Raw genomic sequence first — 20,709 nt, forward strand, 5'->3', positions numbered from 1 at the left:
GACCTGGAGGCCCCCAGTCTCTGAGCTTGCTGCTTCCTTGATACACACAGAGCCTGAGTGGAAAGGTCTGGGAAGGGAAGAGGGGGAGTTTGATCTCTGAGGACTCACCTGGGCTGCTGGGAGCGGGCACAGAGGATAAGTGGGCTGTCCACTGCCCACTGGTACTTACCAGGACTTGGGGGCTGTGCTCATGGCTGGAGTAGGGGAGCCCATTGCACCAGGCCTCTGCTGAGAAGCCAGGCAGGAAGGCCTCAGCCTCCCCCACATCCACAGGGATCTCTTCAAAGGCCTCCAGCACCCCCGGGGTCTTAAAGGCGTGTCCATCGAGGGCCAGGGCAGTCTGGGCCTCGGGGAAGATGTCCTCTTGGAAATGCCGCTTGTACGGGTGGAAAGGCACGTGGCCGCCCTTGAGGAAGCGCCCGGGACTGCTGGCCGGGCCCTCTTCAAAGCTGAAGCCGGGGTACTTGTCTGAGGGTGAGAGCCGGAAAGGGCTGGGGCCAGGACCCGCTGCGCAGTGGACTTGCTCAGGGCCTGGTGATGCGATGCTGGGGCTGTGTGGGGGCAGTGAGGGTGCCCTCTCCGGAGGGCCATCGGGCACAAATGACGAGCAGCTGAAGCCGGCATGCTTCTGGGTGGACAGAGGGGAGAGGCCTGTGAGTGGAGGCTGGACCAGGATCCTACTCTGTGTTTGGGTAAAGGGGGTCTGGGGCTGAGCTCTTGGGGCCCCCATATGATGGAGGAGACCTAGCCTGCCCTTGGAAGCCCCAATACGATGAGGGCACACTGCTCTTAAACCCGGGGTGCCCCAGTAGATGGATGCAAGTCCCTGCTCTGGAAAAGCCCCAGCCTGAAGGAATGAGCCTATCTGAATACCTCTGGGTCTTGGAGCCACTGGGTCGTTGTTTGCTGGTGGAAGGGACAAGATGGACCCCAGGGAGGTGCCTGGAGGGTGGGGGTGATTGTTCACCTGTTTCCCATGCAGCCCTCAGGACTTGGCCTCAGCCCAGGCCTGGGTGCCGGGTACTTACGCTCTGTGGGGCAGGCGAGCCTGGGAGGCCTGGGGCCTGCATGAGGTCCCCTTGGGGCTCGCCCTCCAGTCTGGTGGGGCCCGGCAGCGTGACGTCAGACTGCGGCGGGAGGAGCGACACCATCACCCAGTCCTGGCCTCGAAGAAAGCCGGCTGTGATGAGAATGAGGCCCAGTGTCCGGGGGTGACCAATCCCAAGTCCACCACCTCCACTCCCACCCCATCCCTGGGCTGGGATCCTGACTCCAGCCTGACATCTTGATGAGAAAGACAGACAGACAGACAAAGAAACTGAGAGAACATTAGAAACAGAAGTAAGCAGGTGATGTGAGAGATAGAGCAAGAAAGACATACAGAAAGAGAAGCCTGGTGGGGAGAGAGCAAAATGAACCAGTGAGGAGCCTCCCCCGCCCCCCATGGAGGGAGAGCTTGGCTGCTCTAGACTCTGCAGCTACAGAATAGTGAACTAGGGAGGTTCCCAGCGAGACCCTGCCTCCGGCTCCTGCCACCATGAAGGTCCGGGCTAGGTGACTGTGGCTAGTAGTCTCTGTGCAGTGGCTGAGCAAGTGGGTGGTCCTGGGAGGAAGGGGAGCTGGAGAAGGAAGGAAGTGGGCCAGGCCCAGGTGGGAGTGACCCTCCCACTGCAGGTGACCAGCCCTCAGCAGAGGCCTGTGGTGCCATCCTCGGGCACCTTGGCCTGGCTCTCAAGACCAGGGTACAACTCGAGGGGACCTGATTGCTGGTGGCCCTGAGAGCCTGGCATGGCACAGGGGATGATGCCACTCGTCCACTGTGGAATGTCTGGCTGTTTTCTCCTGTGTTCTTCACATTTTGCTCTGGCCACTGCCCTTTCTGCGCTGTTGTTTCACTGTTTGAAACACTAGAGACTTAGACTACATGATATCTGAGGGCTTTTCCTGCTCAGACCTTCTAGAATTGTAAGAGAACTCTGTCCCCAGCATAGCTGTGTGGTTGAGGACTCAGCTCAAAGCCAGCCGTGGCCTTTCCTTGCTAACTGTGCCAGCGAAGCTCTCTGAACCTCAGCATTGTCATCATCAAACCAGGGAGAGAGCGAGGGCCTCCCTCGTGGGCATGCCGTATCAACGGAAATCATGCACGCGCAGTAGTTAGCACAGCGCCTGGCACATCGTAACTGCTCAATAAATGCCAGCTCTCATTATTCTACGGCTTTTTAGTGTGGCTCTTCCTATCGTTATCTCTCAGTTCTCTGCCTTCCTTCTCCACCATCTGCAAAGAGCAGTTTCTCTTGAATTTACTCCTCCTGACCTAAGGGGTCTCTGATAAAGGCTACCATTTACTGATGCCTGCTCTGGGCTGGCCACTGTCCACGTGATGTGGAGAATTTTCTCATTGGTTTGCTAGAACAGCTGTGAGGAAAGTACATTATTAATCCCACCTTTCAGACGAGGAAACTAAGGCGCAGAGGGGTTATGTGACTGGCCCAAGTCACATAGCTAATCCTTGATAGAGCCAGGATTCGAACCCAGATCGGTCTGACTCTGGAGTCTGTCTCACAGTTTCTTCATTTGGTGGGGGTCAGAGTGGGGCGAGCTGGGGGGTGGGCAGGCAACAAGAAAAGCATGAGGTTCGTACTTATCCCTCTTACCCAGGACCCACTCACGCAGAACTAACTGCATCTCCCAAGCCCTGCGCTCCTAGGGGCTCTGGGAAGGAGGATGGCCTTGCTGACTCTATGGTGCTCAGCCTGGGGTTAGCACATCTTTGCTACATTATCTCCTTTGTTTGATAGGAGGTTAGCAGGGATGAGGAAGGGAAAGCATTTGCCCAACCTCCCTCAAGGGATCAGTGGTGGAGAGGGCTGGTCGCTGGGGTCCAGGTGGGGGCCTGGTGGGAGGCTCTCCCGCCCCTTCAAGAGTCTCCACCGCCCCTTCTCCATGTCCAGGCGCCCGCTCACTCGGCAATGCTAAATGTGGCGTGACCGGGGAAGCGCCGAGCTGGCCGTAACTGGACACCGAGGTGGAGCAGGCATGGGGCCCAAGGGGCAGGGCAGCCCATCTCTGGCTCCGCATGACCGCCTGGTCTGGCCCCCGCTCCCTGGACAGCTCCTGGACAGCGGGGGCCTGCCTGTCACACCTGGCCCTGGCCCAGAGTTGCTTTCCCAAGGCGTTCTCCAGCTCCTCCAGCGGCCACGCTCGGGTGCCCCCCCCCCCCCCCTGCAGTGAGCGATGGTTGGTCCCTTCTGGAGGCAGAATAAAATGTGGTTGAGAGCAAGGGTTTAGGATTTCAGCTGCCTCGAGTTTGAATCCCAGTGGTGTCACCTCCTGGCTGGGTGACTTTGAACAAACTGTAATTCTCTCTCTTTCTTTGCTCCTCTGTCAATGGGGATTGTGCACCCACCTCAAAGGGTTGTCGGGAAGATTAGGTGAGATGATGGGTATAAGGTGCCCACACATAGAAAACGCTGAAGGACACATGTCACACATCTGGCCTCATTGGCCAACTGTGGCTGTGGTCTCTGACCCCAGACTGTATTTTCCCTGATGGTCTCACTGCTTCAGGCCTAACAGGCCTGGGGAGTTTGGCTTATGGCCCCATTCCCCAGGTGGCAGCTGCCCTTGTGAGTCCTTCCTGTCTGCCTGGCCTATCACTCAGCTTGGCCGTAAGGGGGCTCAGGCCCCATCTCTGCTCCTCTGAGGCATGAACTTCAGGAGGCCTCTCTGAGCCCCAGGTTGGGCCACACCGCCTCCTGAGGGTCTGGCCTTCCCAGAAGGACCCCTATAGCATCTGCCTCACCCCCATCCTTGCTTTAGTCCCTACATCCCAGGACATTGTCTGTAGCCCCGGCTGAGTTCCTGCATGTCAGAGGCCTTAGCTGAACTGAAGGCTTCAGTTCAGCCATGACTTTTATACCTTGGCTTGGTCAATCCACCCCCCTCCCCACCACACACACACACACACACACACACACACACACACACACGCCTTCCAAGCCCCCAGGCACAGGATTGGAGCCAGGGAGGCCACACAGAATTTAGAGGTTTGTCCCTTGACTTGCATTGAGGACGTAGAAGTCCCTGAATGGTCCTCAGTGCAGGGTTTCCTCTGGGAAGGTTTTATCAATAATGACCCCCGACTTGGTGACCACGGCACCCCCTTGGTTGCCTCAGTCAAAGCTCCGTTTCACAAATGAGGAAGGAAGGCCCAGAGAAGAGGTCAAGTGACTTGGGTAAGATCACATGATCCTGGAAAGCGGGGTCCTTCACCAACGGCAGCCCAAAGGACCCTCCTGCCTCAGGGGTGGGCTGAGGGGCGCTGATGGGTGTGTAGGGGGGCTCCTGTCAAGGGAGGGAAGGGCTCACTGAGAGGGATGAGGCTGCCTCGGCTCCTGACCACAGCCTGGAGTAGCTGGTGAAACGCCTGAAGTTGGGTGAAGTTGGATGATGGAGTTCAGAAGCCCTGGAATCAGGATTGGATTTGGATCCCAGTAACTGGGACTTTGGGTGGACAGGTTGCCTAACTTCCTTCCCTGGGCCTCAGTTTCCTCATTTGTAAAATAGGGCTAATAATACGTATCTCTCTGGAGGGTTAGATGAAATATTGCTTGTAAAGAGCTTAATGCATAGTATGTGCTCAATAAATGATAGCTATTATTAATAATTAACAGTGGGACAGAGTTAATTCAAAGCATAAACTCTAGTTATAGGAGCAGGCAGAGCAGAGGAAATTCCTCTTCCTGCTGTCCACCTCCATCTCCCTGACATCCTCCTACCCTGTTTGCAGAGGCTAAACTTCCTTCCTCTTGATTCTCTGACCTCAGAGATCATTTTAGCCATTCCCCTAAGGTGGGATGGCTGTAGGAACTCCCAGGGATTAGCCCAGCTGGCGTGGCTCAGTGATTGAGTATCGACCTATGAACCAGGAGGTCATGGTTCGATTCCAGGTCAGGGCACCTGCCTGGGGTTGCGGGCTCCATCTCCCGTGTGGGGCGTGTAGGAGGCAGCCAATCAGTGATTTTCTCTCAGCATTGATGTTTCTATCTCCCTCTCCCTCTCCCTCCCTCTCTGACATCAACAAAAATATATTCAAAAACACAACAACTCCCAGGGATTAGAGTAAGGAGGGAGTGACTGTTGCTTTGGATCTCTCAGGAGGCCTCTCTGATGGCATCTGCATTCAGAAGGAATCCTTTCCTGACGGCTAACCTTTATCCCACCTGCTTCAGTTTCAGGAAGCACAATAGGATGTGTGTGTGTGCAAACACCAGCAAACCAATGCAGGAGGCCCAGTCAGCTTTCCGCCTTTCTCAGATCCCGGGAGCTACCCCAGATGGCACTCATCATCCCGCCATTTAGTGTGGGCACCCACAACCCACAATCCACAAGCTCCCCCTTCCTGGGCGGGAGCTAGGCCAGGGCTCTCAATATGCCCTGGGGTCCCGTCCACTCTCGGTTGATCCTCATCACCACTCCGCATCCATAAAGCGCTCCGTAGTTTACAAAGCACTGTTGTATCTAGCATCTCATTTTGTCTGCCCTTCGCCCCAGCGGGGAGCAGGCAGTAGTGTGCTGCAGCCAGCAGCGATGGGCTCAGAGAGCCCATCGTGTCCATCTCTTCCCAACTCCACGTTCAGTGAGATCAGCCCAAATTGGCCGCGGTGGAAGTATTTTCCCACAGAAATTAGCAAATACTATAAATTATAAATCAGAGCCCCCCTTTTTCCCCTCCCCATTTTTCAGGGGAGAAAACTGAGGCCCAGAGAGAAGTGACAAGCCCAGGACCCCAGAGCTAAACCTGAAAACCACATCTATTCATTCTCAGGCCTTGAGAGCCCCAACCACATCCCCAAACACACACACGCTCCAGGGGTACAACCCTGGCAAACCTTCGCTGAAGACCATTTCAGTATCTGGGCATTCTCTCTACCCTCCTTGTTCTGAACTTCCTTCCACGATCCTTGGGGAGTGGGAGGGCAGGGGTGGAGGTGAAAGAAGCAGACTTGATCTTCCCTGGGGTCAGAGGGAAGAAAGAAATGGCCCTCTAACTTGAGTAAGGAACATGACAGGTAAGAAATTTCCCAGAATGCATAAATCAGGCTCAACAATGAACCTTATCGAATGCCTGCTCTGTGCCCGTCTCACAAACAGCCAGGCCTGCACCCCCTCTACCCAGCACATTTTCCCATCTCTCAGACCATTTCCCTAGCGTGTCAGGCAAAAGGGGCCGTTTGGGTTGAGGGCCAGGGGGCACCGCGTTTGCTGGTTGTATGACTTTGGACAGGTTACTTCCCCTTTCTATACTTGGTTCCCTTGTAAGTAAAACGAGGCACTGGAATTACTTGCATCTAAAGATGGCGCAGCTGGTCCGGTGGATGTGTCTGTGGTCCACAGAGCTGTCAGCTGGGCCTCTCCCTGCTCTGCCTTCAGCGGGGGCCTCCCAGAGGGAATCCTCAAGGGGACTGGGAACGGCTGGGTGAGTTATTATACCCCAGAAGGGAGGTGCTGTATTACCACCCTCATTTTATAGATGAGGAAACTGAGGCTCAGAGAGGCTCACCAGACTTGTCCACGTTCACTCAGCTAGTAAATTATGCTCCCCAGGACTCAGACACAGGCTTCAAAGCCGGTGTGCTTAACCACTGTACTACACGGCCCCACCTGGGGAACACCTCAGCTTCCTGGCTCACATCTGGAAGCCAGAGTGGCAGGTGGGGGGCAAGGTTGGAGGTTTCCTTGGGAGGGTCTGCCCTTGAATCCCCTGTGGGCAGCTGAGTCACGGGGGACACTGAGGGCCCTCCACACTCCCTCCCACCTGGGCTGCATCCTACCCGGGTGCCTCCTACCCGCCCTTTATGAGTGAGGTGGAGACAGTGCGGTTCCGCCTTAATGGTTTCTGTTGCCGGCTGCGGCAGCATGTTTTACGAGGGGTGGGGCCCGTGCCCAGTGCTGCCTGTGGCCCCACCCGGGGCTCCGCCCGCCTAGCTGCTGGGAGGGGTTCCCTGGAGCAGCTTCGTAATTACTTACTTGGGGGTGGCAGGGAAGGGCCTAGAGGCTCTCTCCTGAGGCTGGGGCACCCCAGGATACTCAGAATCTGAGAGTGCCAAGGAGGAGGGGATTTCTAGCTCCTCTCCTCTCCTCTCACCCAGATTGGGGTTTCTGAGCCCAAAATTCTGGCCCCTCTGGCTCTTGACTCTGCCTGGGTTTCAGGAAGCTGTCCCTGCCTTTGAGAAGCGCTACAGACAGACAGACAGACAGACAGACAGAAGGGGGTGGAGAAGAACAAAGGATGATGAGCAACTCTGTCCTCCAAGTGATGCTTTCCTCAAATCTGAGCCCCTGACACTGGTAGCTGAGTTATTACCCCCTAACACCCCCCATCCCCCCAAATCAGGGCTTTCCCAAAGCCATTCCAGTCGTTCCCTGCCCTGCCTCTGGAAGTAGGCTGGTCCCGGAGCATCACTCAGTATGCCCATCCTGCAAGCACACCTGAGCCACCTTCCGTGCCCGGGGCTGACTTGGAAGTTCTTCCAGATATTTAACCTTAATCTCCCTTATAATCTTAGTCCTCTTGCTCTATCCTTCCTGCCATTCACCAAGGGACCCTCCAGAGGCTAGTACATGGCAACAGACTCACCCCTCCTCCCCCTGCTGTGGATGCCTGACTCCAACAGCTTCCTGCTCTCCTTTGCCTAGCAACCCTTCCTTTCCACCACCCCTGACCACCTCTGGGCACCTTTCCATCTCTCCAGCTGGTCCCCAGCCCCTGCCACCCAGCCCTGGTCCCAGTGGAGCTGAATCCAAGCACTCACAGTGGGCTCTGGGCCATGGCCACCATCACGGCTTCAGGGAGTCATCAGGCCAGCAACACCCCAGGAGCCTCCATGGAGGTATAAATACTCCCACATGCCTGGACCAGCCCCCTGCCTGAGGGCTGGGGCGGGGCTGCTTCCCCAGGCCTGGCAGGCAGGTCACATGCCCCATAAATGCCATGGGGCCACAGGCCCTTCCCAGCAGCTCTGGGGAGACCAACTGGGACCTGACCTCTCTGGATGGATGGCTGATGGATGGGTGGATGGCTGACGGATGGATTGGTGGGTGAATGGAAGGATGGATGGATGGAATTGACAGATCAATGTATGGACAGATTGATGGGTAGACAAATGACTGGATGGAAAGGTGGACACATGGATCAATAGACAGGCAGATGGGTGAACAAATAGCAGCTAGTGTGCTTGGATAAATAGAGACTGATGGGAACCCTTGACCTGCCTGTGGATGCTTATTGGTTGATGGGAAGGAGAGAATGCTTGGTTTCAAGGGGGGGAGGGGGAAGCTCCCATTCATCCCCTTTTAAGACATATCTACCAGAACCCCTTCTTTCCTCTGCTATGACCACCTAGTCTGAGAGATTGACTCTCCTGGGTTCCCCCTACTCCTTAGATGCCCCTTTCCAGAGACCTCCCACCTAAACACCCCCAGTCCCCAAAGGATCTTTTGCTCTTGGGTATCCTTCATGGTCTGCCTTTTCCTCCCTCCTGCCAACTCTGGAGTCCAGGCTCTGCAGCTGTGAGCCCACCTTCAGATCTTGCTCCCAGAAGTAAGGTCAGCTTGCCCTCCAAGGTCAGCAGGTGGAGGGGGAGGCAAAATTAAAGAAACATGAAACGCTTACTTGGGCAACTTAGGGAGAAGAAGCCACTAACCTCCCACCTTCCCCAGGGATTTTTAAAGGCATGACTGTGTCTGACAGCGAGAACAGGCCTGGCAAGGAACTTGTGGGTAGCCAAGGTGACCTAGAACCACTGGGGGCCCGACTGGATTGCTGGGCTGCTGGGGGTGGGGACTTCTTGCCCGCTTAATCCTCCCAGGAGTAATGCAGTGGTCTGAGGCCTTAGACCAGGGGTGGGCAAACTTTTTGACTCGAGGGCCACAATGGGTTCTTAAACTGGACCGGAGGGCCGGAACAAAAGCATGGATGGAGTGTTTGTGTGAACTAATATAAATTCAAAGTAAACATCATTACATAAAAGGGTACGGTCTTTTTTTTTTTTAGTTTTATTCATTTCAAACGGGCCGGATCCGGCCTGCGGGCCGTAGTTTGCCCACGGCTGCCTTAGACACTGATTTCCAGGGAAGAAAGTTCTTTCTAATCCTCAGTCTGTCCCGCTGTGAAAAGGACCAAAGGATAGATGGTAATGTAGGGAGTGACTGAAGGAACAGGAGGATTTTTCATAGATTATGAAACATTGCCTTCATCCTTCTTGAAAACAAGCTTCCTCCAGCCACATTGGCTGAAGAGGGGTGACAGAATGGGATAGGGATTGGGAGGAAGCTCCTTAACTCTGAGTACCCATTAGCTCTGCCCATCTGTGGTCCAGAAGTCCCTCCTCCATATGAAGTCACACAAGGCTGAGCCTGGTAGTCCCACCCCCAGCCTCCTGTGGGCTGCATTGGCCACTGGCTGAAGAATGGATTGGCTGTGGTGGTGATTGGCAGCTGAGCATTTGAACTGGAAGACCAATAGGGATGACAGAACCTTTGTTTCACCTCATACCCTCCTAACCTGATATTTATCATCTCAGAAGGCTCCCCTCCACCCGGGTGGCCCTCACAAGGAGTCCTCACCAAGGACCCCACAAGCATCCTCTCCCAGCCCTGCCATCAGTGTGGGCCAGTCACAGGAATGAACCTCATTTTCTCCTTTATAAAATGGGGTCCTCATCATTGCCCTACATACCTCACCTGGCTGTCCTGGGGACTGAATGAGAAGCAGAAAAACCGACACCATCTTGTCCGCTGCTCCTGCCTCTTTTATTGGGGTCCCAGGCTCGTGGCACTTCAGGGGAGGAATGGTGGCTAAGATCTTTCCCCTTCAACCATTTGCCCTTTCCCGGGTGCTCCCCTTGGGGGTGGTCAAGAATGCTTATATCCAGCTGCATGCCCATCTTAGTGGGGGCATAAGATGGCACAGGATTCTACTATTTCTTCAGTTACAGGCCTTTCACGCTTAGACATATCATTATCAGAAGGAATGCTCATTATTACCAATCTATTTTTAGGGATATTAATTCCGCCACCACTACTAATAATACAGATCTAGTGTAAGACAAACATATACCGGCAGAGCCCCGCCCCCCACACCACCCAGAGCGCGCGTACACACACACACACACACACACACACACACACACACACACACACACACGAGGCAAGCTTTACCTTAACAGCCTGGACTCATCAAACTTTGGAGTGAGAAGAGCACTGGGAGTCCCTCCCACCCAAGCCCCTCTCTATTTGAAACAGGCCCCACCAGCGGAACGACTGCTCTCTGCCATGCAGGTGCCTGCCCGCTGGCCCTTCCTCCAGGCACCTGGGCTGGGTGAAGCCAGCTCGGAGCACCTAATCATTTTCTTGCCCATCTGAGGAGAAGGATGGAAAGTGGAAAGATGTGGGGGTTTCTCTGAACCTATCCAGCTCCTGGGCTCCAGCCCCCTCCTTCTCTCTCCAACAACCCCAGGTCCTCTTGGCGTTGTCAACCCAAAGAATTTTTGCTCCAACACCCTCCCAGCCCTGCCAGATTGGACATGCTCATGGGAAGGCCCACAGAAGCCGAGCCTCCCCTCCAAAGCCACATGCTCTGTAAGACTCCACATGGGCTCCCCTCTCCTCCAAGAAGGGGCTGGGTACGCCTCTGACAGGGGACATTTCTGTGGCCACTCTGGCTCTGTTGTGGGGGGACCGCTAAATACAGAGTCTGATGATTGGGTTTTCTGATTACAGTAGTGTGTGTGTGTGTATGCGTGTGTGTGTCCTTGTGTGTATCCGATGCCTTCCAAGACTGATGAGCTGGTATAGTCTGGGACATGGCTGTGGAATTTACAAGTGTAGGTGGGATCTCCAACTGTCTCCTGGCAATCCAGTTCCAGAGACACACCCCATTCTGTGTGTGTGTGTGTGTGTGTGTGTGTGTGTTGGTGGCCAGGACAGCTGTAGTTTGTCAGAAGCAGTAGTTTCAGGAAGGGGGTCAGGGTTGGAAGCTGACTGACCATGCACCCTCCTATGAGCAAGAGGTAGAGGGTTAGGTCAGACCTCCCAGGGGGCTCTCTGTTGCAACCTGGGGATCTTGAGGGGTGCCCACACCCTGGAGCTTCCAGAGTAGTCGTGAGAGCATGGGATCCCTTTTCTCTGTGACTCACGGATGGTTCTCTAGTCAAGTTCCCTAAAAGATCACGATTCAGCTCATTCTCTCCCTGGCCCCATTAATCTGAGCTGACTAAGCAAGAGCTACAGGCAGGGTAGAGACCCGGGGATGCTCATGATGGCAGGCATTCCTAAACAACCCTGCAGGCCTCCTTGCTTCAGCTTCTGCCCATCTCCCTGCCTTGGGACTGGCCATGCTGAATAGATTGGTTACACTCCCAGCCTCCCAGGAAAGGTTGCCACTGCCTCCTTTGGGGGCCCTCTGCGCATGTCTCTCCACTTCCCCCCATACCTGGCACCCACCTACAGTGTAGAGAGATCCATCTGGACATCAGACCTCAACTTGTCTGGGTGGGAATGAGTTCATTTTTACTGTTTGGCCAGCATCCAGCCTGTAAGGTCCAGATAGGATCAGGAAGCCGAGGGCTTCTCCAGGGATGATTCTATCGCATCCGTTTTGTCCTAGCAGCATGGCCCTAGGCTTTTCCTCAACACTGGGAGAATGCGGAGGACAGACCAGGACTTGATGAGGGGGGCCTGATGGGGGATCTCTGCTGTATGGAAAGATCCATCCTGGGAGGTGGGGATGGTGTGAGGTGGGGAAACAGTATTAGGGGTGAAGATGGAGGTAGGGCTGAGGAAGTGAGGAGGAAAGAGAAGAGAAGGGTGGGGTTGTGAAGGTGGGGGTAAGCCCTGACTGGCGTGACTCAGTAGTTAAAGTGTTGGCCCGAGAACCAAAGGGTCTCGGGTTTGATTCTGGTCAAGGGCACGTACCTGGGTTGCAGGTTCCTGGCCCTGGTTGGGGCGCATGCAGGAGGCAACCAATTGATGTGGTTCTCTCTCACATCGATGTTTCTCCCTCTCTCCCTCCTCTCTTTCTCTCCCCCTTCCATTCTCTCTAAAATCAATGGGAAAAACAGTAAGGATTAACAAATTAAAAAAAAAGATGGAGGTAAAATTGAGGATGAGGAGTTGGATAGGAAGAGAGCTGGGTTGGGGTTGAAGACGGGAATGGGGATAGGGTTGGGCTGTGAAAGGAGATAGGGCTAGAGTGGAGGGGTGAGGGATGGAGTGGGGTTCAGGTTGAGGGTGAGCAGAGAGATGGAGGAAGGGACAAAAGGTGGGAAAGCGTCAATTGGAAAGACCAAAATTATTCAGGGACCTTTGATTGATGCTTCCGAGATGCACTCTCCTGGAGGTCATCGTGTCATTGCCCTGCTCCTGGGCATGTTGCCAGCCCGGCCACACCCATCCCAGATCAATGGCTGCTTCTCCACTCAGGAAACCACCTCCTGTGGTCACATAGTCCAGCCAAGTCAGTTTAAAAGATTGAAACATCTGCTGAAGCCTGCGGGGGAGTCCAACCAGCCGAGATTGGCTTCTGCAGCAGGAGAGACTGACATGCGTCTTCAGAGGAGGGATGGAGGACTGTGATTGGGAAGGAAAGAGGGCAGGGCCTGCCTGCGGGACCTCTGTCCCCTGAAAGGGAGGCAGGCAAAAGTGGCTCCCCACAGCCCCCTCCTCATTCGAGTACGGAGATGGAGAGACTCATAGAGGGGCTGTGGGCATGGGGCCTTCTTTCTGTCCCTTCTCGTACACAAACTCCCAGGCAATGGCCAGTCTCTGGCTGTGTGTTTGAGCCCTGTGCAGGCAGTGGGTGTGCTTCTGGTCCATGAAAACTCAAACTGGAAGGAGGGAGGCTAGACATCAGGAAGGACTTCCTGGCTTGGAAGGATGGAGAATGCACTGGAAGCGAGGGCAGAGGAGACCCTCCATGGAAACTAAAGGAAGGCGCTCCCTGAGACCAGGGAGGGGACACACGACAGCTTCCCAGAAGCCACGTGTCACCAGTCGGCTTTCCCCTAGTCTTGAACTGTATCGAGCCTTTTCCCCTCCTCACATGGGTGATGAAAGCTGTTGGCTGGGGTCACGGGGGGTCAGTGTGTGGATGAGACAAAGATGGGAAGCAGGAAGCGGTCCAAAATCCCTAGTTGTTTTTTTTCTTTTCTTTCCTTCCCAGGAGCAGAATCGAGAGGATTCTGGGGCTCCCTGAGCCCCTGGGAAATAAAACCCTCTGAGAACTCCCTGGCATTCCTGGGAGAACAGGTTCCTGGCCCTGGGAGGTGAGTGAGGCGCCGGGCCTGGGGGGGCAGCGTGCCTCGGCAGGCCCTGGAGCCGGGAGCTGAGCTCGGCAGAGGCAGGACGGGCGGGGCTGGGCGGGAGCTGGGAGGACATGTGCCTCTCCCCATGGCACCTTCTCCTCTGAGGATCCCTAGCCCTGCCTGGCCCACCACCAGAGAGGAGCCAGGCTAGTGGGGACGCCCTGCTACTGCCTGCATCCTGGGGGTCAGGGAATGACCAAGGTGTTGCCACCGCCTGAGCCAGGCACCATGGAGACCGGACTGGAGTGCAATGCCACCCTCCCCATCTCACCCCCCACTCAGCCCAGAGGAACTGGTATTGCTCAGTGGGGAACAGAGAAGGCTGTGAGGTCTGGCAGAGCCGGACCCTGTAGCCCTGGGACTTCAGACTCCTGGGAGGACTTCATGGCTGTGAGGGATTAGGAAAGCGAGGAGGGGGGCAGTCCTGTCTGGCGTGGGAAATGACCAGCTTAGAGGCAGGGGGATGGATGAGGTGACTTCTCAAGAGAATGGACCCTCTCCACCGGGTCGTTTTCCTCTGATCAGCTGGGTCTGGCATAAAGCACATACAAGCATATCCCCCCGCCCCTGTAGGTGCAGAGAGAAGAGGCAAACACGCCCACTTGGTAGAGTCTACACTTCATCTAACTTGCTCTTTGGACATTTAGGGAGGGCCTGGGGGACTCCACGGGGAATGCCAGAAGCTTACCCGATCAGGTAGCGGGTGGGGAGGAGATGTGGGAGCCAGAGGGGGCTTCCTGCTGCTCCGGCCAATTCCCTCCGGCATTCACTTCCCAGCCCCCAATCCTAGGTTTCAAGGGTCTGAGAGCTCCCTGCAGATCCCAGGTTTGCTCACTCGGCCCCTCGGCTTCAGGGTTCTCCAGGGAGACATGTTCCTAGACCCCCGGGGAGCCTGCCTCGAGCTCAGCATCAGGTACCGGCCACAGCACCTGTTTGCCACCTGTCTGCTTCCCCACCAGGTGCACTGCTCCTTCCTGCAACCCAGGCCTCCCCCCGGGCCCCAGGCATCTAGAACCCAGCCCAGGCTGCTCGAGATGTTGCCTGATCCGTTGGCCAACACACAACCTTGGCACCAGCAGCCCCCAGAGCTGGGTGCTCCCCTTTCTTCTTGGAAAAAAACACTAAGTTGGGAATATGCCTCCCTGTCTTTCAGCTCAAGTTTTTCAGTTCAAGCACTTCCGAGTCATCATCTTCTCCCAGCACAGGGTGGCTAAGTCCACCCTCTTAACACACAGAGGCTCACACAAACTCCAACCAAGACCAGAATGAAAAGCTCCGCTACAGCAAGAAGGATTGAAGTTAGACAACCTGAAACAGGAGCAAGAGGGAGGAGCATGGCGGAGAGGGTCCTCTTTGGCCTCCAGGCACTCACCCACTTCCTGAGTCTCCCTTGAGCTGCAGTGAGAAGATGGGGAGGACCCCAGTGCTCTCAGTCACTTCCCGGCCCCATTAAAAAAGCAATCCCTCCCACCCCATGCCCTGGCCGGCCCTGCTGGCCTCCACGGCTGACTTGGGCCGGGTCTCCTCTTACCTGCTCAATGAAGCAGGTCGGCGTGGGGCCCCGAGGCTGGGGGGCCAAGAGCTCAGTCCGCCTGTCAGTCCGTCAGCTCGCCCGGCCGTCCCGGGTCTGTGCTGACATCAGGTGAGGGGAGGCAGTTGCTGGGTGAGCCAATAATTATGATATCAGCTTCCCCTTGCCCCGAGGGGCTGCTGCCAAAACGGGGAGAAGAGCAAGGTGACTAAGAAGCTAGTTTGCTCCTTGGCTCTTGTTTGACAGGTACGGGCTCTTGTGCCCGCCCCAGCCGCGCCCTGGCCCCCCTAACCCCTCCCTCCTCCTGAGCCAGCCCAGGCCCCCTGTCTCTGCCAGCAGGCACAGCCTGTGGCCTGCGAAGGAGGGGGTTGTCCCGTGGCCCCCACCTGCACTCAAGAACGGGGATGTCAGCCCCCGTAGGTGGGGCACTGGCCTGTTGGGACATGCACACATGTGTCAGGAGAGCCGGGCCACCACATGTATGTTCATGGAGCCGGTGAGAAGGTTCTGGGGCGCAGCTCTGGGTGGCGGCCCCGGGGTCTCTGAGGCCCGGTGTGGATGAGTGGTAATTGTGGCTTCTCAAGGGCCAAGCACAAGTACAGATGTGCGGAGAATGCTCTGTCCCTGGGGTCTGGCCATCTGTCTGTCTCTCTATGATCCCTCTGCCACCTTCGGGGTGTCTCCTTGTGTGTGTGGGTGTGTGCACCCATGTGTACATGTGTCGTGACTCCCTGCGTGTGTCTGCGGGCACGTGTGGCTCTCTGTGTGTCTGTACGCTCATCTCCTGGTTGGTGTGCATCTGCATCTAAGTCTTTCCCCGTGTTTGTGTGGGAAGCCGTGTCCCTGTATCCAGGCTGTGTCCGTGTCCTCTTGTGTGTCCTCTGTGTCCATGCACATATCTGTGCTCTGGGTCAGCAGTCCTTCCCTGTGTGTGTATCTGTGTCACTGAGTGGGTGAAGATGGGCCCTGGTTCTGTGTCACGATCCGCAGCCACTCTTTATGGCCTAGCAGTGGTCAGCAAACGGCGGCTCGGCAAACGGCGGCTCGCGCGCCACAGACGGCTCTTTGGCCCCTTGAGTGTGGCTCTTCCACAAAATACTGGCTCTTCCACAAAATACCGACTTCTGCGCATGGGCCACGAAGTTTCAATCGCACTGTACATGCGCGCCCACACGTGGTATTTTGTGGAAGAGCCACACTCAAGGGGCCAAAGAGCCGCATGTGGCTCATGAGCCGCGGTTTGCTGACCACGGGCCCAGAGAATGGAAACAGAAGCCCATGTGGTTGTGGCCTTGGTCCTGGCCCCCAGAGTCCACCTCGAGAGTAGAGAGCCTGGTGAGCCCTGGAACTGGCCCCACTGCTCCTCCCTGGACTCAGGCCTGGGGCCTGCCCCTGGCTCCCTGTCAGCCTTCCCTGCTTCTGCCCAAACCCTGTCCCCACCACTTCCTCACTGCTTCCTTTTTCATCATCTTTGGCCGACCTGTCTGCTGTCCCTGGCCATTCTTTCCCGCCTCTCCTTCCCCTTCCTGTCCTCAAAGCTCACTTTCATGTCTTCCTGGGGCTAAAGGCTCCAGGGACCTAGTGGTAGATCTCTTGCCCAGCAAGACCTAGGATTTGGCTTCTGGCCTGAGGGTGTGGACAGGCTAGCTCCTCCCCTCTTACTCTATCTCATTCCAAGGAGGATGGTAACGTCAGCCTTGGCTAGGATGGGGGAGGGGGTGGTGGTCTTTTGGCGCCAGTGTGGAGTAGACTAAAACTTTTGGAGACTTCTCTGTCTAGGCAGGGAATATCCATTTCAGAAAAGAGGGTGCTGAGGCAGATAGCAACGCACCCATCTGCGAGTGATGGCTAGCTGTGTCCTCTTCATACACATCACTCCGAGCCTCCGTGTCCTCGTCTCTTAACAAGGAATAATATTATTTACCCATAGAGTTGTTGTGAGGGTTAAGTAAGATTATGTTTAAAGTTCTAGCACCATGCCTGGTATATACTAGATGCTCAATAAATGAATACGTGCCCCCTTTCTCTTCACCAAGCCCAGTGGTGCTGGGTGGGACATGAGAATGTGGTGGTTTGCCCAAGTGGGTATAGTAATTGTGTTCTGGGGCTAGAACAGGGGCCCTGACTCAATCCACCTTCCCCTGAGTCTCACAGCAACAATCAAAACCCTGCTCCCTTAACCTAATAATTGATGAAATTTCACAGCGAAAGAGCAGCTGTCGGGACCTACTAGTGTGTTTGCTACTAGTGTGTGCTCCCATGTGATGTGTACGGGGCTAATTGTTTCTTCTAGACTCCCAGGTAATTCCATATGGGTAATCTGGGCATGAAAGTTATACATTGGAGGCTGCTCTCATTGCTATCAATCAACATTATTCTGAAGGCCCTAACATTGCAATAAGATAAGAAAAAGAAATAAGGGACATAAATATGAGCAGGAAAGAGGCAAAACTTTCAAGAATTACCAGTGATGTCATTGTTTACTTAAGAAATCTAAGAGAATCAGCTGAAAAACTATTAGAACCAGTGAGAGAAATTATTAAGGTAGCAGAATCAGAATACATGTTAAGTATAGAAAAATCAAAGCCTTTTCCATACAACTAAACAAGTAATTGGAAAATATAAGGAGACATAACCTGTAATTCACAGTAGCAACAACATTACAAAATACCCAGGAATAAACTTAATAAGAAATGTATAAAATCTACAAGAGGAAAACAATAGAACTTTACTGACAGACACAAAATAAGACCTAAAAAAAACCCATAAAGGTATATCATGTTCTTGAATTGAAAACTCAGTATAATATTGTAAAGATGTCAACTCTGGCCTAAATAATCTATAAACTGAATATAATTCAAATCGTAAGTCTAATCCTGCCCTGGCTGGTATGGCTCAGTTGGTTGGAACATCACCCCGTACACTGAAAGGTTGAGGGTTCTATTTTGGGTCAGGGCACATATCTAGGTTGTGGGTTCAATCCCCGGTTGGGGTGCATACAAGAGGCAACCGATCGATGTTTCTCTCTCACATCAATCTTTCTCTCTCTCGCTTCCTCTCTCTCTAATGGACACATACTCAAGTGAGGATTAAAAAAAAAAAGTCGAACTCCCCTTCCCCCAACTTTATAAGTTGACTCTAAAGTTTGGGGAAGAGTACACACATGAGAATAGCTTAGAACTTTTTAAAAGAAGGCTAACAGGGGAACTTGTCTTGCCAGACTTAAAGATGTTCAATAAGCCTTCTGCTACTAAAACAGTGTGATTTGGGTGCAAATTAGCAAACAAATTAGTGGGAGATAATCGAGTTCAGAAGAAACTTGGGTATTTGTGAGAATTGGGTATATGATAATAAGGTGTTTTAAAGCAGCTGGAAGACAAAAATTCTTCAATAAATGGACTTGGGAGAATGGGCTTTCCATTTGAAAAAAATAAAGTTAAGTCTTACTTCTCACTCTACATAAAAAAATCCAGATGGACTCAAGATCTAATATAAAGTGGAAACCATACAAATAAATAGAAAATATATAAGAAACATTTTTATAATGATGGAGTGGAAATGGCGTTTTTAAAGCATGACATCAAATCCAGACGCCATAGAGGATTATATAACTTGGCTAAGGAAAAATTAAATATTTCATTGGAGTAAAATACCCCGTAAAAAGTGAAAAGACAAAAAAACAGCCTGAAAGAAAGTGTTGCAACACATATAACAAAGAGTTGGTATCCACAATATATAAACAGCTCTTCTAAAGAAGTAAGAAGAGAGACAACCTCAGAGAGTAATGGGCAAAGGATATAAGAAGCAATTTACCAATAAAATGCAAATGGCCAATAAACAAGTGAAAACACTCGCAACTTTATTAAAAATCAAGGAATTGCAAATTAATTCAGGGCCGGAGGGTCCCAGAAAGGTTGTGATGGGACATAGGACCGATCGTGGTTTGACCTTCCCACAGTGAAACTCGGCTTCTGATGGGTGAGATGAACTTCTCTCCCCGAGAGGATCCGCCTCCGCCCCGGGAAAGGGTGTGGGCCTGCTCCTGCTTTCCTTTGGGAAGCACTATTTCCTCGTTGCATGCCGTCTGGGAGCTGAAGCAGAAGCCTCGGGAATCCCAGAGAATTTTGGAATGAAAGGGGGCTGTGAGGTCCTTCTCGTTCTCTGCCCCCCAGCCGGACCACCGTCCCCTTCTCTCATCACACCAGCGCCTCAGAGTTCTCTCCCGGATCCAGAAAGTCTGTCCTGGTGCCGCGCTTTACCTCTAGCTGCTGTGGTGCTGTCTCTGCCCCCCTTGGAAAGGACTTCTGTCTGGCGGTTCGGTCCCCCACACTCCTGCACCCTCATTTCAGGGCCTGCATCTGTCACTGAGCTGGCTCTGGCCTGGATGGGCTGTAGCTAGGGCTGGTGAGACAGACTGGGGCTGGGGGGCTCTGTCTTTCTGGAGCCTGAAGGTCTAGAACGGGTTCACTGTCTATTGCTGGGCTCTGCCCAGGGCTGGGCGGCTTTGAACCAGGGGCAGCCCTGACCAGGGATGGAAACCCCGGGGACCAATGTCTGCCATGCTCCAGTCTGAGGCAAGACTCCAGGAGAAGGGAGAGCATGTGCCCACCCTTGGGAGCCCCCGTGTGCTGGTGGAGGCCCCTCCCTGTAACCCACCTTAGGACTGGCCATATTCTCTCCACTTCTGCTCAGTGTGAACCGGACTTGCCTTCCTCAGTGGGTTTCCAAGACGGGTCTGCTACTTCACAGGCCTTCTGTCTCACTCCATTGGCATGGAAGACACTGAGGAACATCTGTGGCGGCTCTGGGCCTAAGCATAGCTGCCATGAGCCTGAGGACCTCATGTAAAGGCTTAGAGCTCAGCCAGTGTGGCTCAGTGGTTTAATATCAACCTATGAACCAGAAGGTCACGGTTTGATTCCCCATCAGGGCACATGCCTGGATTTCGGGCTCGATCCCCAGTAGAGGGTGACAGGAGGCAGCTGATCGATGATTCTCTTTCATCATTGATGTTTCTATCTTTCTCTCCCACTCCCTTCCTCTCTTAAATCAATAAAAACATTAGAAACAAAGAGAGGGCTTGGAGAGGTCTGGGATTAATCAGGGTGGGCTTCTGAGGGGAGACCAGGCAGCTCCTTGGCTGTGGATGATAGAGGAGTGCTGGCCAGAGCTGTGGAGGGTGTGTGGCAGGGGCCCTGGGTTGGGAGGTCTGAGCCTGTTCTGGTTGGCTGACCCTCTGGGAAATCCAGGGAGTTTCCAAGCCCAGAGCTTGGGGGGTGGGGGGGAGGGTGTCGGGTAGGGAGGGACATAGCTAGAGTCCTGCTGGGTGGGGAGGGCAGGCTTCTCCTGTCTTGTCTTAATCTCTCCTGCTACTGGGAGGCAGGGTTGTGGAGGTGGGGAGGAGCAATGCCGGTGTATGTGTGTTCACTGTGCGTGAGAGTGTGTATTTACATGTCTGTTCTCATGCTCACATGTGCCACCATGGGTGTGCAGCTAAATTGTGGAGTTATAATGTGATGCTGGGCATGTCCATGCCAGAATCTGTGTGTGTGTGTGTGCGTGTGTGTGCGTGTCTGTGAATGACTGGGTGTTTGAAGGGTTGTGATGCCTGTGAATAACTGTACACACGAGTGTCTCTGTGTGTGTAACTGTGTATGCAGGTATCTATGTCTGTGTTTGTGTCTGTGAGTTGTTCTATGTGTACCCAAGAACCCATAGCTCTGTATATACATGTCTGTGGATCTCCCACCCTTAAGAGCAACTCTTCCCTGTCATAATCTTTTTAAAAAAAAATTATTTTTATTGATTGATTTC

The 20,709-nt window shown here is 53.9% G+C and overlaps 1 protein-coding gene across 9 annotated transcripts in view; it reads right to left on the bottom strand.

Moving 5' to 3' along the window:
• The window catches only part of FOXN1 (forkhead box N1), a 28,758-nt gene extending 13,600 nt beyond the window's left edge, over positions 1-15,158 (bottom strand). For 2 of the 9 annotated variants that reach the window (XM_059669393.1, XM_059669392.1), the window contains exons 1-3: positions 14,896-15,158; positions 1,029-1,180; positions 170-628 (exon numbers count right to left, since the gene is read on the bottom strand). In XM_059669393.1, coding sequence (XP_059525376.1) covers positions 170-628; positions 1,029-1,151 — 582 coding nt within the window. In that variant the 5' untranslated portion in view covers positions 1,152-1,180; positions 14,896-15,158. Of the gene's footprint in view, positions 1-169; positions 629-1,028; positions 1,181-7,814; positions 11,928-11,976; positions 13,347-14,736; positions 14,760-14,895 lie in introns of those variants that run through there. The other 7 variants (XM_059669389.1, XM_059669391.1, XM_059669388.1 and 4 more) reach the window with 7 other exon arrangements.
• Between the last annotated feature and the right edge of the window lie 5,551 nt (positions 15,159-20,709).

This window comes from Myotis daubentonii, chromosome 16 (genome assembly GCF_963259705.1).
Source record: "Myotis daubentonii chromosome 16, mMyoDau2.1, whole genome shotgun sequence".
Lineage (NCBI taxonomy): Eukaryota > Metazoa > Chordata > Mammalia > Chiroptera > Vespertilionidae > Myotis > Myotis daubentonii.